At 27.2% G+C, this 22,389-nt stretch overlaps 2 protein-coding genes across 3 annotated transcripts in view; both read left to right on the plus strand.

The window, feature by feature from the left end:
* Positions 1–630: 630 nt before the first annotated feature.
* LOC101234958 (alpha- and gamma-adaptin-binding protein p34) lies at positions 631–14,872 on the plus strand. The gene is made up of 7 exons (XM_065815441.1): positions 631–759; positions 6,493–6,677; positions 11,398–11,491; positions 11,977–12,075; positions 13,488–13,571; positions 13,786–13,878; positions 14,668–14,872. The coding sequence occupies exons 1-7, from the start codon at positions 636–638 to the stop codon at positions 14,769–14,771; spliced, it is 783 nt and encodes a 260-aa protein (XP_065671513.1). The 5' UTR covers positions 631–635; the 3' UTR covers positions 14,772–14,872.
* Positions 14,873–14,905: 33 nt separating this feature from the next.
* The window catches only part of LOC100215627 (phosphatidylinositol 3-kinase catalytic subunit type 3), a 77,765-nt gene continuing 70,281 nt past the window's right edge, over positions 14,906–22,389 (plus strand). For both annotated transcript variants that reach the window (XM_065815439.1, XM_065815440.1), the window contains exons 1-4: positions 14,906–15,074; positions 15,152–15,238; positions 15,315–15,416; positions 17,022–17,079. In XM_065815439.1, the coding sequence (XP_065671511.1) occupies positions 14,989–15,074; positions 15,152–15,238; positions 15,315–15,416; positions 17,022–17,079 (333 nt within the window). In that variant the 5' untranslated portion in view covers positions 14,906–14,988. The remainder of the gene's footprint in view (positions 15,075–15,151; positions 15,239–15,314; positions 15,417–17,021; positions 17,080–22,389) is intronic.

Here is a 22,389-nt window from a genome sequence, read left to right on the forward strand (position 1 = left end):
ATAGAGGGTATCCATAAAGTATGTACGCAGTAAAACCACTTTTTTAGGACTCCTTCCCCCACCTCATACGAACATATACGCTTTCGAAACCCCCATCCTCCCCCCTCCTTCTCCGTGTACGTAGGCATTATGATAAAAACCGGTTTGCATACAGTAATTTAAAAAAAGAATTCAAAAAAAGTTTGCTTTTATTTGATGTCTTTTTGCATCTCATCTCACTTCCAATTAAATTACATTGCGAAAAATAAAAAATATTATTTGGAACAATTGTTGCTCGATTTCTTTTTTCTCTCCTCATTATTATAAAGAAATTTAAAAAAAAATTGTGACTAAATTCAGGAAAAAAAAATGCGATACTGATTTGTTACACATGTGAAATTCAATATTTTTAAAAAAATAAAAAGATTAAGTTTAGGAGAGATCGTCAAACCCCGTATGTACTCACTGTGTTTAACACCCCTCCCCTTATAACATTCATACACTTTTAAGAACTCCCTCTCTCCTCCCCCCACACATGCGTATGTACTTTATAGATGGCCCTTATGAAAACCCATCCAAACTATGCAAGCGTGGAACCACGGGCATTTACTTTAAAAAATATAATAATAATAAATATAAATAAAAATAGTCACAAAATGTCAATACTTAATTTTTTTTTAATTTTAGATTTAAAATCATCAATAATGAAAAATAATGAAATTCAATGTGTTATAGTTGCATTAGACAACCAACTTTGTTCTGCATTTAATGTGATTAAAAGTGAGTGAACTTATTAAGGTAACTTCTTATTTTTCTTTAAAAACCATTTTACAACTTTTTATTGTAAACAAAGTTTATTTTATGTTTCATCTTATACAAATCTTAAAAATTCTTTATTGAAACAAAAATTAGTATTTATGTAATTATATAGTATGCTTATATAATTTTGTAAAATGTTTTTAAAATCCTCATAGTTTTAACCTGAATCAATGAAAAGAACTCTTTTATACCATAATTTAGTATAATATAATAGAAATCTGTAATAAATTAAAAAAATTTGAATGAAATTAATGGTAATTAATATCACTTTGACAGCATATGTGTTGTTAAGTTCTTCTTGGTAAATTTAATATTATACAAATTATAAATTATACAACTTTAAATATTTATCAATGTGAGTTTTAAAATTTTTAAAACAAATTTTTTTCAAGATACAGACACCTCTTTTACATCTTTTTTCCCATGTGCTTTATCCAAGTATTTTACTTGTTTCATAACTTTGCTTTTGAATTTGAAATTTTGTAACTTTGCTCAGGTTTTTCAGAAATTTTGTAACTTTTGTCAGGTCAGGTTATCCTACTACTGGTAACATGTAACCCAGTCCAACCTGCTTCATGTCCTGCTGCCTTGTAGAATACATTTTTTTTAGGCAAAAGCTAGGAGAAGCCAACTTCAACTCAAAACACCTCCTGCCTTGGGGCTCTTGGTTAAGTAAAGGCTAGAGATGGTGTCTCAATAAAAATACTCATCTTGGGCAGATTTTAAATGCATCCGGCTACTGTCTTGTAGAAAACCTAATAGGCAAATACTTAATGGGTAAACAAATTTTATCTGTTGACCAGCCTCACACCCCTTCTTCATCTATTAGGCTGCCACAGATGTATTCACAATACATTGTTTCCAGTTTAGGATGTTGAATACTGGATGTTCTTGACTCAATACATGGGTTTTTCTTGTGTTTTTATGACTAGACAACTCATTCCATTGTCTCCTAATGAGGGTACAGCTCTAAAACTTTTATGGTTATGTGGCCGGCTGATAGTCAGGTTTCCTGAACTCTGTGGTACCTTTCAGAGAAGCCTGATTCTATCAATTGCTACAAGGTATCAAAGTACTACCAGTACCGTGTTGCACATGGATGGTGTCCCTGTTCGTACTTTTGGTGTGCATTGTCGAGGCCACATTTGGAGCCCTTTATTACGGCTTAGGGTTTATTAATAGTAACAAGGCAATTGCTTAGACTATTAAATAGTGTAATGAGTGCTAACTGTGCTTTGAGTCAAGTTTTTTTAACAAATTTAAAAATGACTAGAGTACCAAAAATTATAAAACACAAAAAACCATCATCATCACCAAATTCTCTAAATTTATCATTCACTAATATTCATGGTCTTCAAAGTAACTTTTCTTCTGTTGAGTCATATCTTTTGCAAAGTTCACCAGATCTACTTGCTCTTGAGTTCGGTTGTCTCATCTTATGATCTTAGTGTTGATGGTTATCCTTCAATTCTTAAAGACTCTAATAGTCAAATGCTTGGCCTGGGCATTTACATTCATAAGAATTCACCCATTTGTTGTGAAACTAGATTGAGTCTACAAATTATTTTATGTGCTTTTGTTTAGCACTACTTCACTCTATCACCTTTCTCTTTGTTCTATATCGCTCTCCTTCATCTCAAGACTGCACTCTTTTTGATGTTATTTCTGATCAAATTGATCAAGGCCGCTTTCTTTATCCATCAGCCATTATTGTTGTTGACTTTAATGCTTATCATACTGAATGACTTGGCTTTAGTGTCAGTGACTCTGCAGGCATTAAAGCCCATAGCTTTTGCCTTTTTCAATCCCTCACTCAAATAGTCAACTTTCTAACTCACTTTCCAGACAACCCAAACCATTTATCTTCTCTACTCGACTTATGTCTTGTTTCTAATCCTAGTTGGTGCTCAGTTTCTCCACATTCACCCTTAGGTGCTTCTGATCACAGTTTGATTTCTCAAAAACTATTATCTCATTCTTCTTCATCATCTGAATCCCTCTATCATTGTACCTCTTACAACTACCTTAAAGCTGACTGGGATTCTTTCTGTGATTTTCTTTGTGATTGCCCTTGGGTAGAAATCTTTTGTCTTCCTGTCGATAAATGTGCTTCTTACATAACTTTGTGGATTCAGGCTGGCACGGAATCTTGTATTCCCTTTCGACGATTCCAGGTCAAGCCTCACTCTTCTCCATGGTTTTCTTCACATTGTGCTGATGCAATTTCCAATCAAAACTGTTACTTCCATATCGATCAGCAAAACAATTCTCCAGAAAACAGACATCTGTTTACTTTTACTAGAAACCATTGTAAAATGGTTTTGTCTAACGCCAAAGCCCGCTATTTTCAGGTCATGAAATCAGAGTCTTGTTTTCTAGCAAGCTAGAAAGTGGCATCTTTTATCCCTATTTTCGAAAGTTCTGGAGAGCAATCTGGCTAATCTGACTACCATCCCATTAGCTTTTTTACTATCATAAGCAAGGTTTTTTAGTTAATTAACGAGCACTTAATCTCTCATCTCGAATCTAATAACTTACTTTCTGATCATCAATATGGATTTTGATCTTTTCATTCTACAGCTGATTTACTAACAGTAATAACTGATAGGTTTTATAATGCATTAAATAGATGTGGAAAGGTTAAGGATATCACTATTGAAATTTCCAAAGTTTTTGATAAAGTTTGACATGCTGGTTTTCTCTATAAGCTATCTTCTTACAATGTATCTGGTAGTATCTTTAAGATTATTGAATCCTTCCTTACCAATCATAATATTAAAGTTGTCCTCAATGTACAGCACTCTTCTTTATATCCTGTCCTTCAGGGGTTCCTCAAGGTTCTATCCTTGGCCTCCACTCTTTTTTATTTACACTAATGATCTTCCAGATGTTCTCACATCTATGTTGGCATTGTTCGCTGATGATACTGTAATTTATTCTTCTCTTGATAAGAAGCTAACACTCTCTGAATGCTTGAAGGGGCATTTGAGCTTGAAAAGGATCTCACTTCTGCTACAGCATGGGCCTCACAGTGTCTGGTGAACTTCAATCAGATAAAACTCAATTTTTTTCAGCCAATTGTTACCGCAATAATTTAGATCTTTCTCTATTTATGAATGGTGATATACTCGACAAGTCATCTACCCTTCATCGTCTGGGACTTTTAACTTTTACTTCCGATCTTTATTGGAAACCATGCATTAAATCCATTGCAAAATTAGCACCTGCCAAGGTTGCATCTCTTTTGTGTCATCTACTAAAATTCATTCTCATGTTACTCGCCATTCATGTTACTTGTCTCCCTCTTTTTCTGTGACGATTCTTAAGTGCTCCAAAAACTCTTTTTTATCTATTTTTTTCCTTGAACATCAGTTCTTTGGAAAAAAGCTAGATGAATAAGAGTTCATCATTTGCTTCCTTCATCTTGCTTTCCTGATTCATTTAATTTGCAATCTTTTAAGTTGTCTGTCAATCGTTATTTTGCTTTATAAACTTCTTATTTTCTCTTCCATCTTTTGACTCTAATAGTGGTTGCTTGTAGCCTTGTTGGAAGGGAAGTTGTTGAAAAAAAAAAAAAATTTTGGGTACCCATTGGCATAACATTGACCTTTTTCAAGTGCATTCACATCATTCTTAATGTAAAAACACCATGCTTGTATTGGTAATTCATAATAAGGTCTTTAAAATGTTACATACAGTATCTAAAACATTTTTTTAATAATGTTTAGGTTTGAATAAGCTTTTGATGTAAAATTTGTTATGTGATTTTTCCATTTGATGACATTCTACTCTGAAACCAAGCTTTTTGTTATCAGAGGCTGTTATTATTTTGTCAGCAAGTTTTAGATATAGTGATGATTGTTTTTTCCAAAGTTAAATGTTAGATTTCTCAGCATAAATTAAATTTTACTTGCTAAAACTTGGTAAATTTTATTTTGAAGCAATTGATGGTTATTAGAACTACTTTTGAGATTAACTTATTGTGTCTGCAAAAATGTTTGAATTTTTTAAAATCTCTGGTAAATCAATAATATGTATTATAAATAAGAATGGAGAAATTACCAATCCTTGGAAACACCACTTGTAATTATTTCCCAGTTTTATGCTTTCTTGCCTTGTATCACTCTTCGATGTCAATTTGTTAAAAAATTGCTAATCAGTTGCATATTGCACTGGATATTTCATATAACATCAATTCAGTTAATAATTGTTTATGTGATTCAGTGTAAACACTTTAATGAAATCATTATAACAGATGCCCATTAGACTTTTTTTGCTAACATTTTGCTCATAAGTTTCAATTAAATTTGTTTAGCAAGACTTCCCTTTTACAAATCCATGTTGATGTTTATTTAATAGATCATTTTTTGACATAGATTCATGTAATGTGTCGAATATAATACTTTTTGAGTTTAATGAAATGGGTCTATTGTTGCTTACAATAAATTTCTTTCTCCTTTTTAAATGTTGGTGTTATGTTTGCCAATTTCTATTTAATTGGTTCTTTTCCGGTTAATATATCAAAAGTTTAAGCTGATGGTGAAGCAAAAAAAAAGTTTTAGCTGACGGTAAAGCAAAATTATTTTAGTGCTATTGATTTTGTCTGGCAATTTATTTTTATTTTTCATGTGTTTTTCATGAATGTTAGTATTCATATATCTTCGACTTTTCTAAAAATTGTGCTCATCTAGTGTAATTAATAAGTGTTTTAGGATGAGTCCCTTTAGTAAAGCACATAACATTCCTATAAGAATGGTGTGTGTGTTTCTGACAGTGATAAACAAATTGTAATGAAATTTTAAACGATAATGAAAGTAATACTTTATTAGGTGCGGCTGTAAATCTTAGCTTCTTTTTACAGCAAAATAATATTTACAAAGGTAGAAAAAAAACAAAAATAAATTCATAAATAAGAATTTCAAATGATATGTTTAACTTATAGTATAGTATAATAAAAAATATTATTTACTGAAACTTACAGACATAATTTTATCGGTAAATTGTTAAAACAAATATTATTGATTTACCAGTAAATTTTTGGTAAAAGCTCAAACCTAATTAACACCTCTTGTCTAGTTAAAAGCCAAATTCGAAATCAATAAAAAAAATATTATGTATCATAATCCTCATACTTAAAAAAAATTAAGAATTTTTATAAAATTATAATAATATTATTAAAATCAGAAAAAATATTTGCATGATTTGTTTCATTTTCATATAAGAGTATATGATATTTGTTAAGATATTTAAAACATAAAAAATACCAATCTTAAATCGCTTTGTCCTAAAATGAAAGTTTATAATAATTTTTGACATAGTTTAACAATTTTTGTTAAACTATGTTATAATTTAGTTTAAATCTAAAGTTTAAATCTAAAGTTTAAATTTTAAATTGAATTATAACAAAATTTAATATAATTTAGTTTAATTTGAAAATTTACCAAAAAAACAAATTCCTGTTACCCCACATCTATTAAGTTAGAAAGTACACAATTTTTTTCTTTGTATTTGTATTATACTTGGTATTCTTTGTATGAACCATTATCAGTTGATAATGGTTCATACAAAGAACCAATTTTTAATTTGTAACAAACATTTTTTTTTTTACAAGGTTCTTTACAAGGCACATAAAAACGGTGTCCTGCCACTTCAGTATCCAACTTTCCTCTTCTAATTTTTTATTAAATAATTAAGGCTTACTCGCTGATCAAGATTTGGTATGCTTAACAGATATATCTTACCATGTATGGAATTTCACAAACAAATACTTTTCATCTAAAGTGAACATATGTTGTTGTACTGTAGAACACATACTTTCATTGGCAAATAACGAGTTCAATAGTGTTGAAGGAGTAATCTTTGTTTTAAATGGCTCTCAGGTTTTTTTAAATCTGTTGTTGTTTTCATTATAATGTTATGGTTCTATATTTTAGTATTTACTGTTTTTATTTAATTTTTTAATTTTTTGTTATAATTTAATTTTTTGTTAAAATTTAATTTTTTTTTGTTATTATTGAATCTTTTTTTTATATGTAAAGTTTATGTATTGATATTGCAATACTTAATAGAATTCACACATGAAGGCATTTAAAACACTTGTGTGGTGAAGGCATTTAAAACACCTGTGTGGAGACATTTAAAACACTTGTGTGGAGGCGTTAAGAAAAATACTTTATTCACTATCTATGAAATTGTTGAATTTTAAAACATTTTTTGTTCTTCAAACATTTTGCTTATTTTTACTCACTTGCATGTTTTATATATATATATATATATATATATATATATATATATATATATATATATATATATATATATATATATATATATATATATATATATATATATATATAAAGAAGATATAATTTTTACCAGTTAGATTTGTATAAAAATCACTTAAGAGTAATTCCACGTCAAAACAACCAATTTTTTATAAAAATGCAACCCTAAGTCCTTGGATTTTCTTTATATTTTTATCGTAGTTAGTACATTATAAAATAAGATAAATCCCAAATTTTAAGGTCTAACTCCCAACGGTTCGTGAGTAATGGTTGTTTTAATTTTGGCTACTATTATTGTTTCGGTCATTTTTCACCATTTTTAAATTTACATTTCTCCTTATAAAACCAAGTCTTTAAACATGCGAGTTTTAAAAATAAGTGACTTAGTTAATCTCAAGGACATAAAATAATGGACACCTGCCCCAGTAAAATTTTAAGGTGTGCGGTAAATTTTTTAAGCTTAAAATTTCAAATTAGATCATTGTATGTTTGAAGAATATTGTGTGAAAAAACCATTTCTGCCAAATACATAGTTTTGTAAATATTTTACTTTTGTACTATAAATGTATTAGTGATCGACCGAAATTGGAATTTTGCTGAAATTTCGGTTTCGGTTCATTTCGGTTGCGGCATTTCTCAACCGAAACCAAAATTTTGGCAAAACTTTTACCAAAATTCAAACCGAAATTTCGGCACAACCGAAATTTTTTAAATGTAAGAAATAACGTGTTTAAACAATGCTTTTTTGATATTTGTTTTATTAAGAGTTGATTTGTTGTTATAAATGAAATGATGTAAATTAATAATTAAGAATATAATGTAAAATGTTAACTTGTAATTAATTAAAAAAATAATTTTTGAAATGTCAACAAAATTTTATTAAAACAAATTAAATTTTTTATAAAAACGCTACAATGTTTTCAACAAAATTTGTTACAGAAAAAAAAACGTTTACATTTTATATGAACGACGTTTATAGAATAAATTATAGAATTAGATTATAAGCGTTTATAATCATAAAGTATGCATAACTTTATAAATTAAAAAAAATAAATATATTAGATAGGTATATTAATATATTTAATATTTATATAAATATATTATATTTGCTTTTAACCGAAACCGAAATTTCGGTTTAAAAGCAAAATTTCGGCCGAAACCGAAATTTTCCGATCACTAAAATGTATATATATTGCCATGGTATTTTAGGAAAAATGATAATTCCTATCTAAATCGAATAGTTTCTTAAGTTATGAAAGTTTTTTTAATGTATTTTTTTATTTCCTTTTTGGTTTTCTTGTTTCCTTGTCTTTCCAAATTATCAAAGTTTAATTGCTGAATTCAGACATATTCATCTAGTTTAAATGCTGCAACTTATCCAATATAAATAATGTAATTAGTACTTGTGCATTTTTAAATTTGCAAGTATAACATTTTTTAATTCATTATCAAAATGATTTTATGTGATATTGGTAAAGTTTTGATGTCAGAATGCCATAAAACCTCATATTCTAGAAATAAAGAGATTTTTTTACTATATGACCTAGACACTGATATTCGTCAAAACATTTTATGGAGATCTGAGTTGCGTGCTTGTGAAGAACTATTCAGCATTTGTAATTGCCATTTTCACTACTTTAAAAAAAGATTTGAAATGAAAAATGCCAATTGTTGTGATGTTTATAAAGTGCATTAAAAAAAATAAAAGGTAATTTGATTTCAAATATATGAATACTATCTGTAAAAGTATACAACACGTATCTTAAATATCCTTTTTTTCTTTTAGGTAAATTTACAATATCTTTAATGTTGGCTTTAGTTTTACCTGGGTGGAAGTTATGTGCTAGCTGTAAGTCAAAGGCAGTTTTATCAGTAGAACACCCTAGTGAAAATGAAGTAGATGAAATATTGACAGAAGAAGATCAACCATTTACTCATATTAATTTATCCCTGGAAGTTTTAGGAGAATCTCCTATTAATTTACATTCTGTTGCTTTACATCAACGTGTTGCATCTGCACTGAAAAAATATAAAAAATCAATAAAAAAAGATTAGTGAAGATTTAGCAGCCCATTATGGAATAAGTAATTCGCATTTTATAGATAATTCTACTGCGTCTTATTCAAAAACTGATCAATATAAAGCATCTGATCTGGATAAACTGACACTATTGATGAAAGAAAAGATAAATGCTTCTGACTATAAAAATAAATTAAAAATTCTCACTTTAACTCCTGAATCTTGGTCTAGAGACTATGCTTCTAACTACTTTGAAGTTAGTGTGAATGCTATTCGAACAGCACGTTGTATGAAACAGGAGAGTCGCATACTTTTACTCCCATTGGACAAAATTGGAAAAAGTGTTCCACTTAATGTTGTCTCCATTGTTCAAAGTTTTTATGAAGATGATGAATACTCACAAACAATGTCTGATAAAAAAGATTATGTAAGTGTTGAAAAAGGAAAAAATAACAGAATACAAGTACAAAAATGATTGCTATTGTGTAACCTGAAAGAATTGTACAGCCAATTTAAAGTTATAAATCCAGGGATTAATCTTGGAATTTCTAAATTTTGCAGTCTGCGTCCTAAGTGGTGTGTAAGTGTTGGAGCCTCAGGTGCTAACTCAGTGTGCGTATGCGTTTATCATCAAAATGCAGTTCTTTTATATGCAATGAAATGGGATATAACTTATAAACATTTAATGAAAAAGGTTTGTTTTGTGGAGGACAGTATAAAAATTATAAAAATTTTCTAAATCTATGCCATCATTCAGAAGATTTTTTATTGGAAGCTGAATGGATATTTTTTGCAACCAGTCACGGCAAATCTTCTTGCGATGCAATAGGCAGTACAGTAAAACGAACAATAGCAAGAGAATGTTTGCAACGTCCAAAAAAAAATCAAATACTAACAATCGATGCAATGTTTGAATTTTGCACTCAAAAAATGCTCACAATAAAGTTCTTTAAAATTGATAAAGAAACTAAGGTTAATGTTAGAGCTACGCAAAATAAACGATTTGAGAAGGGAAAAACAATACCAGGAACTCGAGGATTTCACCATTGCATACCAGTTTCGAAAACATCTATGTTATTTAAAAAAAACTAGTAACGATATAAATCCAAAATCTATTAATATAACTAAAAAATCAAGTAACCAAAATTTAAGTTTAATAAATTTTGAGCTAATGCAGAAGTACAAATATTACGCATGTACATATGACTCGTTTTGGTGGATTGCAGTAGTCGAAGAAAAAAATGAAGAATATAATAATATAAAAATAAAGTTTATGCATCCACACGGTCCATCTGAACAGCTTTTATGGCTGAAAAGGGATGATTATCGTTGGATACTTATCACTAATGTAATAACATTAATAACTGCACCAACAATAATATCAGACAAGTAAGAACTTTCAAAAAAAGATTTTTACAAAATTAATAGGTATATATTTGTAAATCAATAATTTTTTAATGGATATATTATAAAAAATTGTATATCAATTCAAGTATGCATCAATTTTATTTATTTTGAATACTACGATAAGTGAAGTATACTATATTTGCTTTTTTTGTAATATTTTTCATTTAATTTTTAAACTATGTATTTGGCAGAAATGATTTTTTCACACAATGTTCTTCTAACATACAATGATCTAATTTGAAATTTTAAGCTTAAAAAATTTACCGCACACCTTAAAATTTTACTGGGGCAGGTGTCCATTATTTTAACATTTATAATTGATATTTAGGTACTTTTTAATTATAAAATGAGTTTTTTATTTATATATTCAAATTCCTCACCTTCAGATTAACTAAGTCACTTATTTTTAGAACTCACATGTTTAAAGACTTGGTTTTATAAGGAGAAATGTAAATTTAAAAATGGCGGAAAATGACCGAAACAATAATAGTAGCCAAAATTAAAACAACCATTACTCACGAACCGTTGGAAGTTAGACCTTAAAATTTGGGATTTATCTTATTTTATAATGTACTTACTACGGTAAAAATATAAAGAAAATCCAAGGACATAGGGTTGCATGGCTTGGTTGTTTTGACATGAAATTACTCTTAACATATTAAAGATTTTAATGGCAATCATAAAAACACTGTTGTAACTTCTTGAACACAATAGAATATTTACAATTTATTGCATTTAAGTTTTGAGTGTGGGTTATATAAGCATATTAAAAAGAAGATAAAAACACAATACAGTTTTTTGTACTATTTGTTATAAAATTCATTTTTTTTTTTCTATGTTCATAGTTTTTATTTAGTTCTACAATTATTTATCAAATAGTTCATAATTTTAGCTAAACCAAATTGAGAAACTTAAGGAGTTATTTTCTTGGCTTCGGATTGAACCAGAAATAAATCTTGTTTTTGAAAATGCAAAAACATCTGAAGGTATCATTAAACAATCTTCAGTTATTATGATAATTTTTTTTCTTTTATTATAATTGTTGTTGGAAAAAAGTTTAACTGTTATATTAAAGAGTTTTAAGTTTTTTTAAATCTATAAATTTGCAAATTTTGTAATAGTTTCAATAAAAAAAATTCTTTTCAATTTAGTGATCCTGTTAGATAAGTGAATACAGTAAAAGGAAAATTTTTCAAATCATAATATCATAATCATATAGATATATCATAATCATCAAAATCTTTTTAACTTATTTTTAACTTATAATCACTTTTGAAATCATACATTTGTAAAAAAAGAGTCTTTTCAACTTGATGGTTGGATAGATGAGTACAGTCAAAATGGTTGGATAGATGAGTACAGTCAAAATGGTTGGATAGATGAGTACAGTCAAAATGGTTGGATAGATGAGTACAGTCAAAATCATTAAAAAATATATATACAAGAATAATAGTTTTTTTTTTAACTTTAGATGATTTGGAGCAATCAAACTTTGTAAATTGGTGTACTGAGAATCAACTAGAATTAGTTTTATCACAAGATATAATTGCTGACCACACTTATGTTAATGGTATTTTAGTTTTATAATATAAAGGTTAAAAAATGTGCTGTGTAACTGGAATAAATGTGAAAATTCAAAAAATTCCTAAAAAATGTACTTTATCATTTGTTTATTTGTTATAACAAAATAATAATTTCAATACATTGATACATCAAAATAAAAAATTTTAATGAGATAATTTATTTGTTCAGGCATTTAATAAAATGTTGAACTCTCCTTTAATTTTTTTCATAAGCTTTTTGTGCTCTCACACAGCATTACAAATAAAACTATTTGTTGTTTTTTCAATGATACTTTTAAATGGATATTTTTGCAAAGTTTTTAATTTTTTTTTTGGTAAATAATTAATGGTTAGTACTTTTCAATAACTTTTTTTTTTTTTTTTTCTTATCTAAATTCTGGGCAGTTCAGAAAATAACCCTTATACAATGTTCACATTATTTGGTGCATACTATTACAAAATCAGCCTACCATGAATATTTTTATGTGCTAGAACACAGATTGTCATGTAATGTAATGAGAGGTAAATGACATTTTATTAAGCACTCTTTAACATATTTGTAATCATTAAGTTTTGATAAGTTGGTAATTTTTTGGTCCAACTACAAATAGCCAAATTTAAAAAAAGGTTATTTTAGGAAACTTTGTTTATTTAAATTTCTAATTTGCTTTCCTCAATTTGGAAAATTTTAAGACATCCTGAAGCATTTGTTGATTATCAATGACATTTCATCTTTAACAATGTGCATTCAAATAAAATTGTCCTGCAATTTTCTTGCACTTTTTTTTCTTTTTTTCACGAGTTTAAATCACCATTTGATATATCTTGTGACTTAAATAAATGATGACCATGTTCATTTTAAAGTTTTGCAATAATGTTTTGAGAAATGTGTTACCAGAGTTTTTTCACCATTTGTTCTTGATTGATTTTGTTAATAAAAAATGTTTTACAACTCTCCTAACAGTGTAAGAATATATTTGAAACTAATTTGCTCTTGAATTATATATATATTTTTTTTAATAATTGGGCATATTTAGTTGTTTTTTTTTTAACTTATGCAGATTTAAATAGTTTTAAATTGAAACTTTATAATTAAACATAAAAACATAAAAAACATAAAAGCATGTTTTTAAACTTTATACTTTAAAATTAAACAAGAAAGCATGTTTTTTAACTTTATACTTTAAAATTAAACATAAAAGCATGTTTTCTTAACTTTATACTTTAAAATTAAAATAAAAGTATGTTTTTTAACTTTAAACTTTAAAATTGAACAAAAAGTTTACTTGAATCCATGCTGAAAAAGTGAAAAGTACTTTTTTAAATGGAAAAATAAAAATGAAAAAGTTTTTTTTCAACTATATTTTCAATTTTAAACTTCATATGTTATTACAAATCCTTAAAACTTGAATGTCTTTAGATTTTAAAGAAAAATTTGGTATAGACCGTATAGTTGAAGCACTTAGTTCACATGTTTGGAAGAATCATGTTACAAAGCAAAGTGGTACATTTACATATTATTTAAAGTTATTATTACATATTATTTGAAGAAAATACTTTGCTTTTTTTATCATTTTTTTTCTGTAATTTGGTTTACATTATGCATTGCTTAAACTGCTCTGCAATTGGTTTTACAATTTTGATAGTATGACATATTGTTCTGCAATTTATGTGATTATAATATTTTATTCAATTAAAACCTGCTCGAAATTATTTAGAAGATCAGAAGTTGCGTACACAAGATACATCAGAAGACATTCCAGATGGAGATTCATTTGAAGAAATATTTAGCAAGTTTAGTGAAATGAAAGGTTTTAGATTTTAAATTTTTTGTTTATATAATAAATATTCTTACTATTATGTTGACCTTGTTGATATAATGATTAATTGCAGTTTTAAAGGTCATTGTCATGATTAACATGACAACAGTTCTAATCATTATTTACATGGTAACAGATAAATTTATAATTAACCTTGATATTTCCAATAACAATAAAATGTTTGAAAACTACTGTCACTAGGAAGACCATTCATATATGTTACTAGTGAAAATATTCATATATAACTTATATCTTATATTTGACATTTTTTTTTAATTTTATAATTATGCTAATTAATAAATTTTTTTCATTTTTAGATTTTTTATTTTGATTAAGCAGCAACTTTTATTTTAATTTTTTATTTTACTTTTTTTATTTTTAGATTAAGTTTATTCAATGCATTTTTTAATTTTTAGATTAAGTTTATTCAATGCATTTTTTAATTTTTAGATTAAGTTTATTCAATGCATTTTTTAATTTTTAGATTAAGTTTATTCAATGCATTTTTTAATTTTTAGATTAAGTTTATTCAATGCATTTTTTAATTTTTAGATTAAGTTTATTCAATGCATTTTTTATTTTTTAGATTAAGTTTATTCAATGCATTTTTTAATTTTTAGATTAAGTTTATTCAATGCATTTTTTAATTTTTAGATTAAGTTTATTCAATGCATTTTTTAATTTTTAGATATTTTTGTTTTTATTATTATTATTATAAAGAACCAACTTTTATTTTACTATTATATTTTATTTTACTTATATTTTACTTTTATGTTTTAGAGGCTGCAAAGGTATTGAAAGGAAACGAAAGGAAGGATTTAGCTGAAAAAGTTGCGATGGCATTTATGGAAGCATTTGATTTAGAAGAGTCTGATGAAAATTAAAGTTTTTATTCAAGAACTGAAATAATAGTTTTATTGCTTACTTAATTTTTTTAAACTTTTTAACTATTTATTTTTAAAGAAATAAATTTTTATGTGTAAAATTTGTAAACTTGAAAGCGTTAAAATAGTATTTTTATGTTTTTATAAAAACTTTAATAAATAAAATAGTAATACATAGCCAAAATTATTCAAATTATAAATTATGAAGTAATTAATAATGGTTTCACGAGACATTGGTGAGGTTAAAGATAAATTTTTTTATGTAAATAGCAGTGATGTGGATGCTTTTTTACAACTTAAAATGTAAGTAACTTTTAAGAAACTTTTTCTTATAAAGTCATAACTTAAAGAATTTTTTAATTTCAATTTTTAAAATATAGAGGAACTTTAGAAGGGAAAAAAGATCTTGAAAATTATCGCCAACTATTAGATGATCCTCAACTGAAGTTTACTGGACTACATCAAACGTAAAGTTTTTTCACCACATTTTCAGCATAAATCAATTATTTAAACTACTAACAGACTTTTATAAATATTATTTAGTTCATGCCCAGATCTTTGTGTTACTGTAACTGTATTTCAAGATGGAAGACAGTTGTTTACTCCTATAAAGACATCTTATAAAGCTTTTACCACAAGGTGGAAGTAAGTAAAGTATTTTTTTTATTTTTGGTTGAGGGGGGGTAGTGTTTATTTTATACAGCTTTTATTACTTTATCATTCAAATAAAATAAAAAAATGCAAATAAATAAAAAATAAAAATAAAAATTTAATAGCCTCCTTGATCGTAGTGAGGCGAATTAAATTTTTTTTTTTTAAATAAATAAAAACCCTTACAATAATTAAATATTAAAAAAAATCGCATCCTAATTTCTAAATTACAATTTACATAATTTTGTTTTAATTTTTCATTATCTAAACAGATTACACTATTATATTATACATTGTCTATAATTATTAACATAAACAAAAAACATCAGGTTGATGAAGTATGTATTAATTTATTCTGTTAAAAATTGTTTCAAATAGTTATACAATGTTGGCAATGTTCAGCCAATCCTGAGTCTATCCATTTTCTACAAAATATTGAATACTGGTGCCGTTTCATTCTGGTTTTTATCAAAATTTTGTTGCAAAACTTGTGAAGATAATATCGATTGGGATAATGTAAAGTTGCTAAAATCAGAAGATAATTTTTATAAAAGAGGAATCTTTATAGATACAATATTTTGACATTCAAAATTTGGGTATATTATTAGAATAGAGATGCTGATAGGTATGTCAAAACTAATCAAAATGTGTTTGCGCAGATGAAAAGGAGCCAACCTAATTTTAACAAATTGAAAAACCTGCCTAATGTAACAAATTCAAAATCAAACTAAAAATTAGTTTATCTTTGCAGTAAATGACTTCTAACGTCTCAGATTGAAAAATAGATCCAACAATTAGGAGTTGAAATATCTCTTTATAACTATTCGAAACAATCTTTAACAAAATTAATTAATACATACTTTGTCAACCTGATGTTTTATGTTTATATTTATATATTATACATTAGGGGTGTTCTAAAGAAAAATTTTCAAAACGCAATTATACAAATAAAATAAAAAAGTAACATTTCTGTTAATTTGAAATTGGTGAAATTGATATAATTTATTTAAGTTTGATTTGTAACATGATTGGAGGTGGCACAGTATGTGTGTTACAATCATTTTACAAATTATTTATTAATTTATTAATTAATAATTTATTTTTAAAATCGAGCACTTTATTTATTGCAACAAATAAAGTGTTTGGTTTTAAAAATATCATATATAAAGTTCATATCCATTAATTTTTTCAACTAAATGTAATATCATGAACTTTTCAACTAAATGCAATATCAATGACTTCTCAATTTTTCAACAGTTTTTGTGATGGGTTATGTAAAATGTAAGATTTAATTGCAAGAACTGCAATTTTTGTGTATTTTTGTGAAGGACATTATTGTTTTGACATATTTGTTGCATTACACAAGCAATTACATGTAGTTATTTGTTGCGTTATTATATAAACAATCACATGTAATTATTTGTTGCATTAAATTACATAAACAATAACATTTAATTATACTTAAATTATTACATTAATGTATTATAATTTCTCTTGAAAAAGTTTATCATTTTAAATCCAAATAGTACAGCACAATATTAAAAATATCTGAGTGTGTTTTTGTTGTTTAAATATATTTTTTAAATTTTATTTTTATAGCTGGAATGAATGGATGCAGCTCCCTACAAAGTTTCAAGATTTACCTAGAAATGCTCAGGTGCATTATTTTTTGTTATTGCTGTTGTTAAAAGGATCCCAAAGTGCCAAGACAAGTTGTATTCATATTAAAGAGAATGATTAAAAAAAATGTGGCTGAATTTTTTTGAGTAAAACAAAATAGTAAACATATACAAAAAAAAAAAAACTTTTTTTTGTTGTTTTACTTGAAGATCACCGTTTCCATGTTACCCAGTTGCTTTAAATCTTTAAAGTATATGCCACAATCTACAGATTTTATAATTTATTCAAGCACGTTTAATTCCAAAGAGTTTTAGTATATGACGTCATAGTAGGATTTTTTTTTTTATAAATCAATCTTTTTTTTTTTTTTTTTGAATGAATATTACAAGTATTTGTACCTTAAAATGTATATGAACCTTAAAATCCTGGTAATTGACTTTTGGCTTCTTATAATTTCAAATCAATTGGAATAAGGTTTATATTATACAAGGAAGTAACCAAGGCATAAAAGAATATGATTTAAAACAGTCTGTTCAATGTTAAGTCTGACAACTGATGATATTCTGTATTCTTCCTAAAAATTTGAACACATATTTGCACTTAAAACATTAAATTCAGATTTAAAACAAAGAATTAATTTATAAAGACAATTATATAATTATAGAAATGATCAGTAGTACAAGGACTACAATTATAGCTCTAGTTATGATCAAAACCACTAGACATTTTAAGGTACACATTGGTTTTTCAAAACCTCTAAGATACTATCTTCATTGTCAGTTTAAATTTTATGACTTATTTATCAAATAACAAATAAATTTTAAATTAAAAACAAAACACAACTTTAATCAGAAAAAGAAATAACATGTTCATAACAAATGTCAAGAGTTGATATTGATGATCAATTCAGAGGTTTCTATCATTTTTGGTTTAATCCCATCAACTTTGTAGGATTGCTTGCTACAAACTGACTTTAAAACATCATTGGAAATAGGGCACTGCTTGTATTCAGATGCACAGTGCCTTCCTTGACATTGATCTTTGCATTTGATAAGTTGTTCTTTTAATATTGCACAATTATTTTTATTCACCTGCTTCTTCTCATCTTTTTTCTTTTTCTCGTTTTCTTTTTCAGTTACTGCTTCTAAGACCTTTTCCCCCTCCATTGATCCATGTTGTTGAGTTACTTTTATGGTTTTTTTAGAGGTGTCTTTTGGGGTAACCTTTAAATATGGTAGCAAATCCTAAACATCTTCAAGAGGTAATGGAGATTCAGTAAGATCATGGATAACTCTATATGCATTTTCAAGTTTTTTTCTGTAATATTCACTAGAACCTGTTCTAACATCGTAAGGGGATGAAACAATTGTACAGAGCATTGTTTTGAGGGCTGAGAAGACTGAATAGTTGCTATACATCTTGCTGCTTGTTCAAATTTATCATTTTGCATCCAGTTAATATTTGGACCTGACTCTGCAATACCAACCACTTTAGCTGCTTTGATTAAAGATTCTTTTGTTATCCATGATGACCAAATCTCTTCTAATATTTCCATAAACCCAGAACGATCAATTGTCATCATACTGCATATAATTTTCTACCTTTTAAAGTAGAAAATTATACCTTTAAGGTAGAAAACTGTTGGACAAATCATTGTTTTTAATATAATTTTCTACCTTAAAAGGTAGAAACTAATACCTTACTAAGGGTATATAACATATCCTACCCTAAGGTAGAAATTCTACTCTTTTTAGAAATTTTATACATTTATGAAACAGTATTTAGAAAATAGTATACATTTATGTTGGCGATAATGATGGTGTAAACTATAATTTACTTGATCCAACATTTGTGTTACACCTATTGCATCTGGTGAACCAAGTAAAAGAAGAATTTGACCATCTGTTAGTACAACCACAGGTCTCTCTACATTTTTCTCTATTGACTTGCTATCAAAGAATTTTTAGAAATCGAGTAGAGAATTGTGATCTTGTACTCCATGTTCTGTAGTTGATATAAGCAAATTTGGAATCTTTTCCACAGTGGATTTTGGTGCCATTTTTCTAGTTATTCCTTTTCATGATAATGTCACATTGGAAATAACTAAACCCCCACCACAAGACACAAGTGGGTGAATAGTAATATAATCTCTGTATTTCTGGATCATTTGGTAGCAACTGTGGAGTTCCATTATGATTAAACATGCCTTAAGTATCTATTATACTGTACCACACTCCTGATGTTTTTTCACTGTTCTTCATTATATCTGTAATTTTAAGTCCGGCTAGTTCATTTAAATGACTTTCACCCATTTCCCTTGTGCAATTAAGGCATGGTTCATAGAAACTCTCCCTTGTCTCTTTTGAGTTTTGCTTTGTCATGAAACTTGACCAGAAAGAACGCAATAGTTTATTTGTGAGTATTGCTTTTTCTGCATTAGGTGAAAGCTTGCAGTATAAATGATGGTTTTTCAGGTTTTTATTAGCATGCATACAATACTTTACTATACTTAAAATGACTGTGGGCAGTTCTTTTTTCGTAATACCTTGTAGACATCTGTTTTTATTTTTTGCATACAATACTACTACATTCTCCTGATCCTTTGTCAAAATTGAAGAATGGTTTTTATTTTCACCAATTTTAGCACCATCTAAAATGCGATTTATAGTTCTAGGATTAACATTACAACCACCTTGTTTAACAGATTTCCTAGACAGTTGTTTTTTTTACAATACACAGCATTTGCTGAAATGTTTTCGTTCATTTCTATTTCGTCTGTGTAAGAAACTGTTTGATATTTTGTTTTAGGTTTTAACCTAAAATTGAACTTTGGTCTTAACCTAAGATTGAACTTTGGTCTTAACCTAAGATTGAACTTTGGTCTCATTTTAATATACTTTAACTGTAAAAACAAAATTAAAAAGTATTATGAATGATTTAAAAAATAACTTCTTAGTTCTTTAAAAAATCTTACCTACATTTAAAGGTACAAAAAACCTACATTATGAAATACAATTGAAAAACCTACATTATGAAGTATCTGAAAGTCATTTATACAATCTATTTACTTGAATTTAACATAAAACAATTAAGAAATTGTTACACAAAATTTCAACAGAAATAAAAAGTTGTTCCAAAGTTATTGCCATAAAATAAAATCTACATTTTAAGGTTCACATGGTAAAATAGGCCTTATTTTTTGTGGACCTGTTGTTGATTAATTAAAGAATGTAAGTGCAACAAGTACCCCAAGGGAATTTAAATGACTTTAGGGTATGTTCATATTCTGAAGATTAGATTTCAGCTATTGTAACAAAATTTTTCTATGCTATTCAAAAAATCACCTACATTTTAAGGTACAAATACCTGTATTTGTTTTTGTTTTATTTGTTTCATCATCAATCATATGACTTTTCTATAAATTTTATAGGAGGCAATAAGGAAACAAAAGAATGTTTTTTTATAGAGCACAAAAATAAAATTGAGGTTTTTATTATTACTTTTAATAAATTTATATTAACCATATGTCCAATTACATAATCAATGAGTTTTAGGACTTTAAGGGTGTTTTTAGGTAATTTATGCATGTTTTCAATTAATCAACTCATGACTCAATCATAGATATTGCATGAAAACCCTGACTATAGTCAAAATACTGACTATACAGCGGAGAAAATAAAATTAGCCTCACCTTTATTTTTGGTTCTAATTTAACAAAAATGGCAATGAAACAATTATTAAATCTACCCTATTTCTTATTATCTTCTACTACAATTAAAAAGTTTATAAATTGGTATGTTTAATTAATTACAAGTGGAAAAAAAATTAAAAGTCTTCAATTTGTGGAGAAAATAGAATAGGCCTCATTTACGTTATATACAAGAAAATACAAAAAATATTTTATTTTACACTCATTTAATATTTAGTATTGCTTCCTGAATTTTTAATGACTTCAAATATGCGACTTGACATACTTGTCACAAGATTTTGGATAGTTTCTATAGATATTTCATTCCAAGCTTCTCTAATACAAGTTTTCAGCTCCAATGCAGATTAGTATTGCTTACCATTTTCATAAACCTTTCTAGAAAGTATTCCCCATAGATTTTCAATTGGATTATGACCAGGACTGTATGTGGGCCATTCCATTATGTGAGTATTTTTCTCTCTAAACCAAGCTTTTGTAAGCTTTGAGTTATGGTTAGCAGCATTGTTTTGTTAAAAAGTGAAACTTTCACCCATCGATTCTTCACCATTTTCAAGCAAACTAGTTTCTAATAAGTCAATGTAGGCCTGTGAATTCATTTTTGTTGAAATCCATACCAGTAGTTGTTTTCCAGCAAAGAAAAAAGCTCCCCAAACCATAACAGTTTCACCACCAAAGTTACAACTCATTCGAGTTTCTTTTTCTATTCGAAGATTGTGCTAGTAATATTGATAGCCATCAGGACCATCTAGATTGAACTTTTTTTCATCACTAAAGAGAACTTGATGCCACTCTTCCTGCAAAGGCATGTGTTCTTTTGCAAATTGTAATCTAACTTCTTTATGACCAACAGTAAGTTTTGGTCTTGGTTTACGCTTTTCCGAACTGTGTTTGGATCTTCATGTAAGATTTGTCTCACATGTTGAACAGTTACAGGTAATTGTAAATCAAAACGAATTTGAGATGTAGTCATGTGCTGAGCAGCAGCATGACGTACAGTAACTCGTTTAGTACAATTATCAATTTTACGTTTGCCACCACTTTCCTTATAAGCTCCATAATAAACGCCAGTCTTGAAGTAATTATTAACCACTTTTGTAGATCTTTTAATTTTCTTTGTAATTTCCCGATGAGATAAGTCTGTATCGTTACATGCTTTGATTACTGCTAATACTTCATTCATTAAACGCTTACGACGTCCCATTTTAAATTCAGGTATCAAAAACCAAAAGTTAAAAACTTTATAAGCCATGATTTCACAGTCTTTGTTTAACTTACAAATAATAATAAAAAATAATAATAAAAAGTCACAAATCACCAGATCAAAATGCGTATCACCAGATCAAAATATACAAGTAAACTGAAAATAATTATTGATGTCAGCTTATTAGATGAACAAGGCTGGTCAACAGAAATTTATTTTTTCTTAAAAAACAGAAACTCGTAGGGTATCTATAATTGTGTATTCTAAATATTCTATGAATCTTTTAACTGATTCTGGAAAATTATTTAGTAAAATATTTTCAAATAGCAATATTGCTAAGTTGTTTCAATGTGGCTTCAACAAGGTTGCTTATATGGCAACATTTGGACTTGCTTCTTTTCATCAAAATGAGTTATTATCTTTGCTATCTAATGCAC

The sequence above is a fragment of the Hydra vulgaris genome, chromosome 13 (genome assembly GCF_038396675.1).
Source record: "Hydra vulgaris chromosome 13, alternate assembly HydraT2T_AEP".
Taxonomy (NCBI): domain Eukaryota; kingdom Metazoa; phylum Cnidaria; class Hydrozoa; order Anthoathecata; family Hydridae; genus Hydra; species Hydra vulgaris.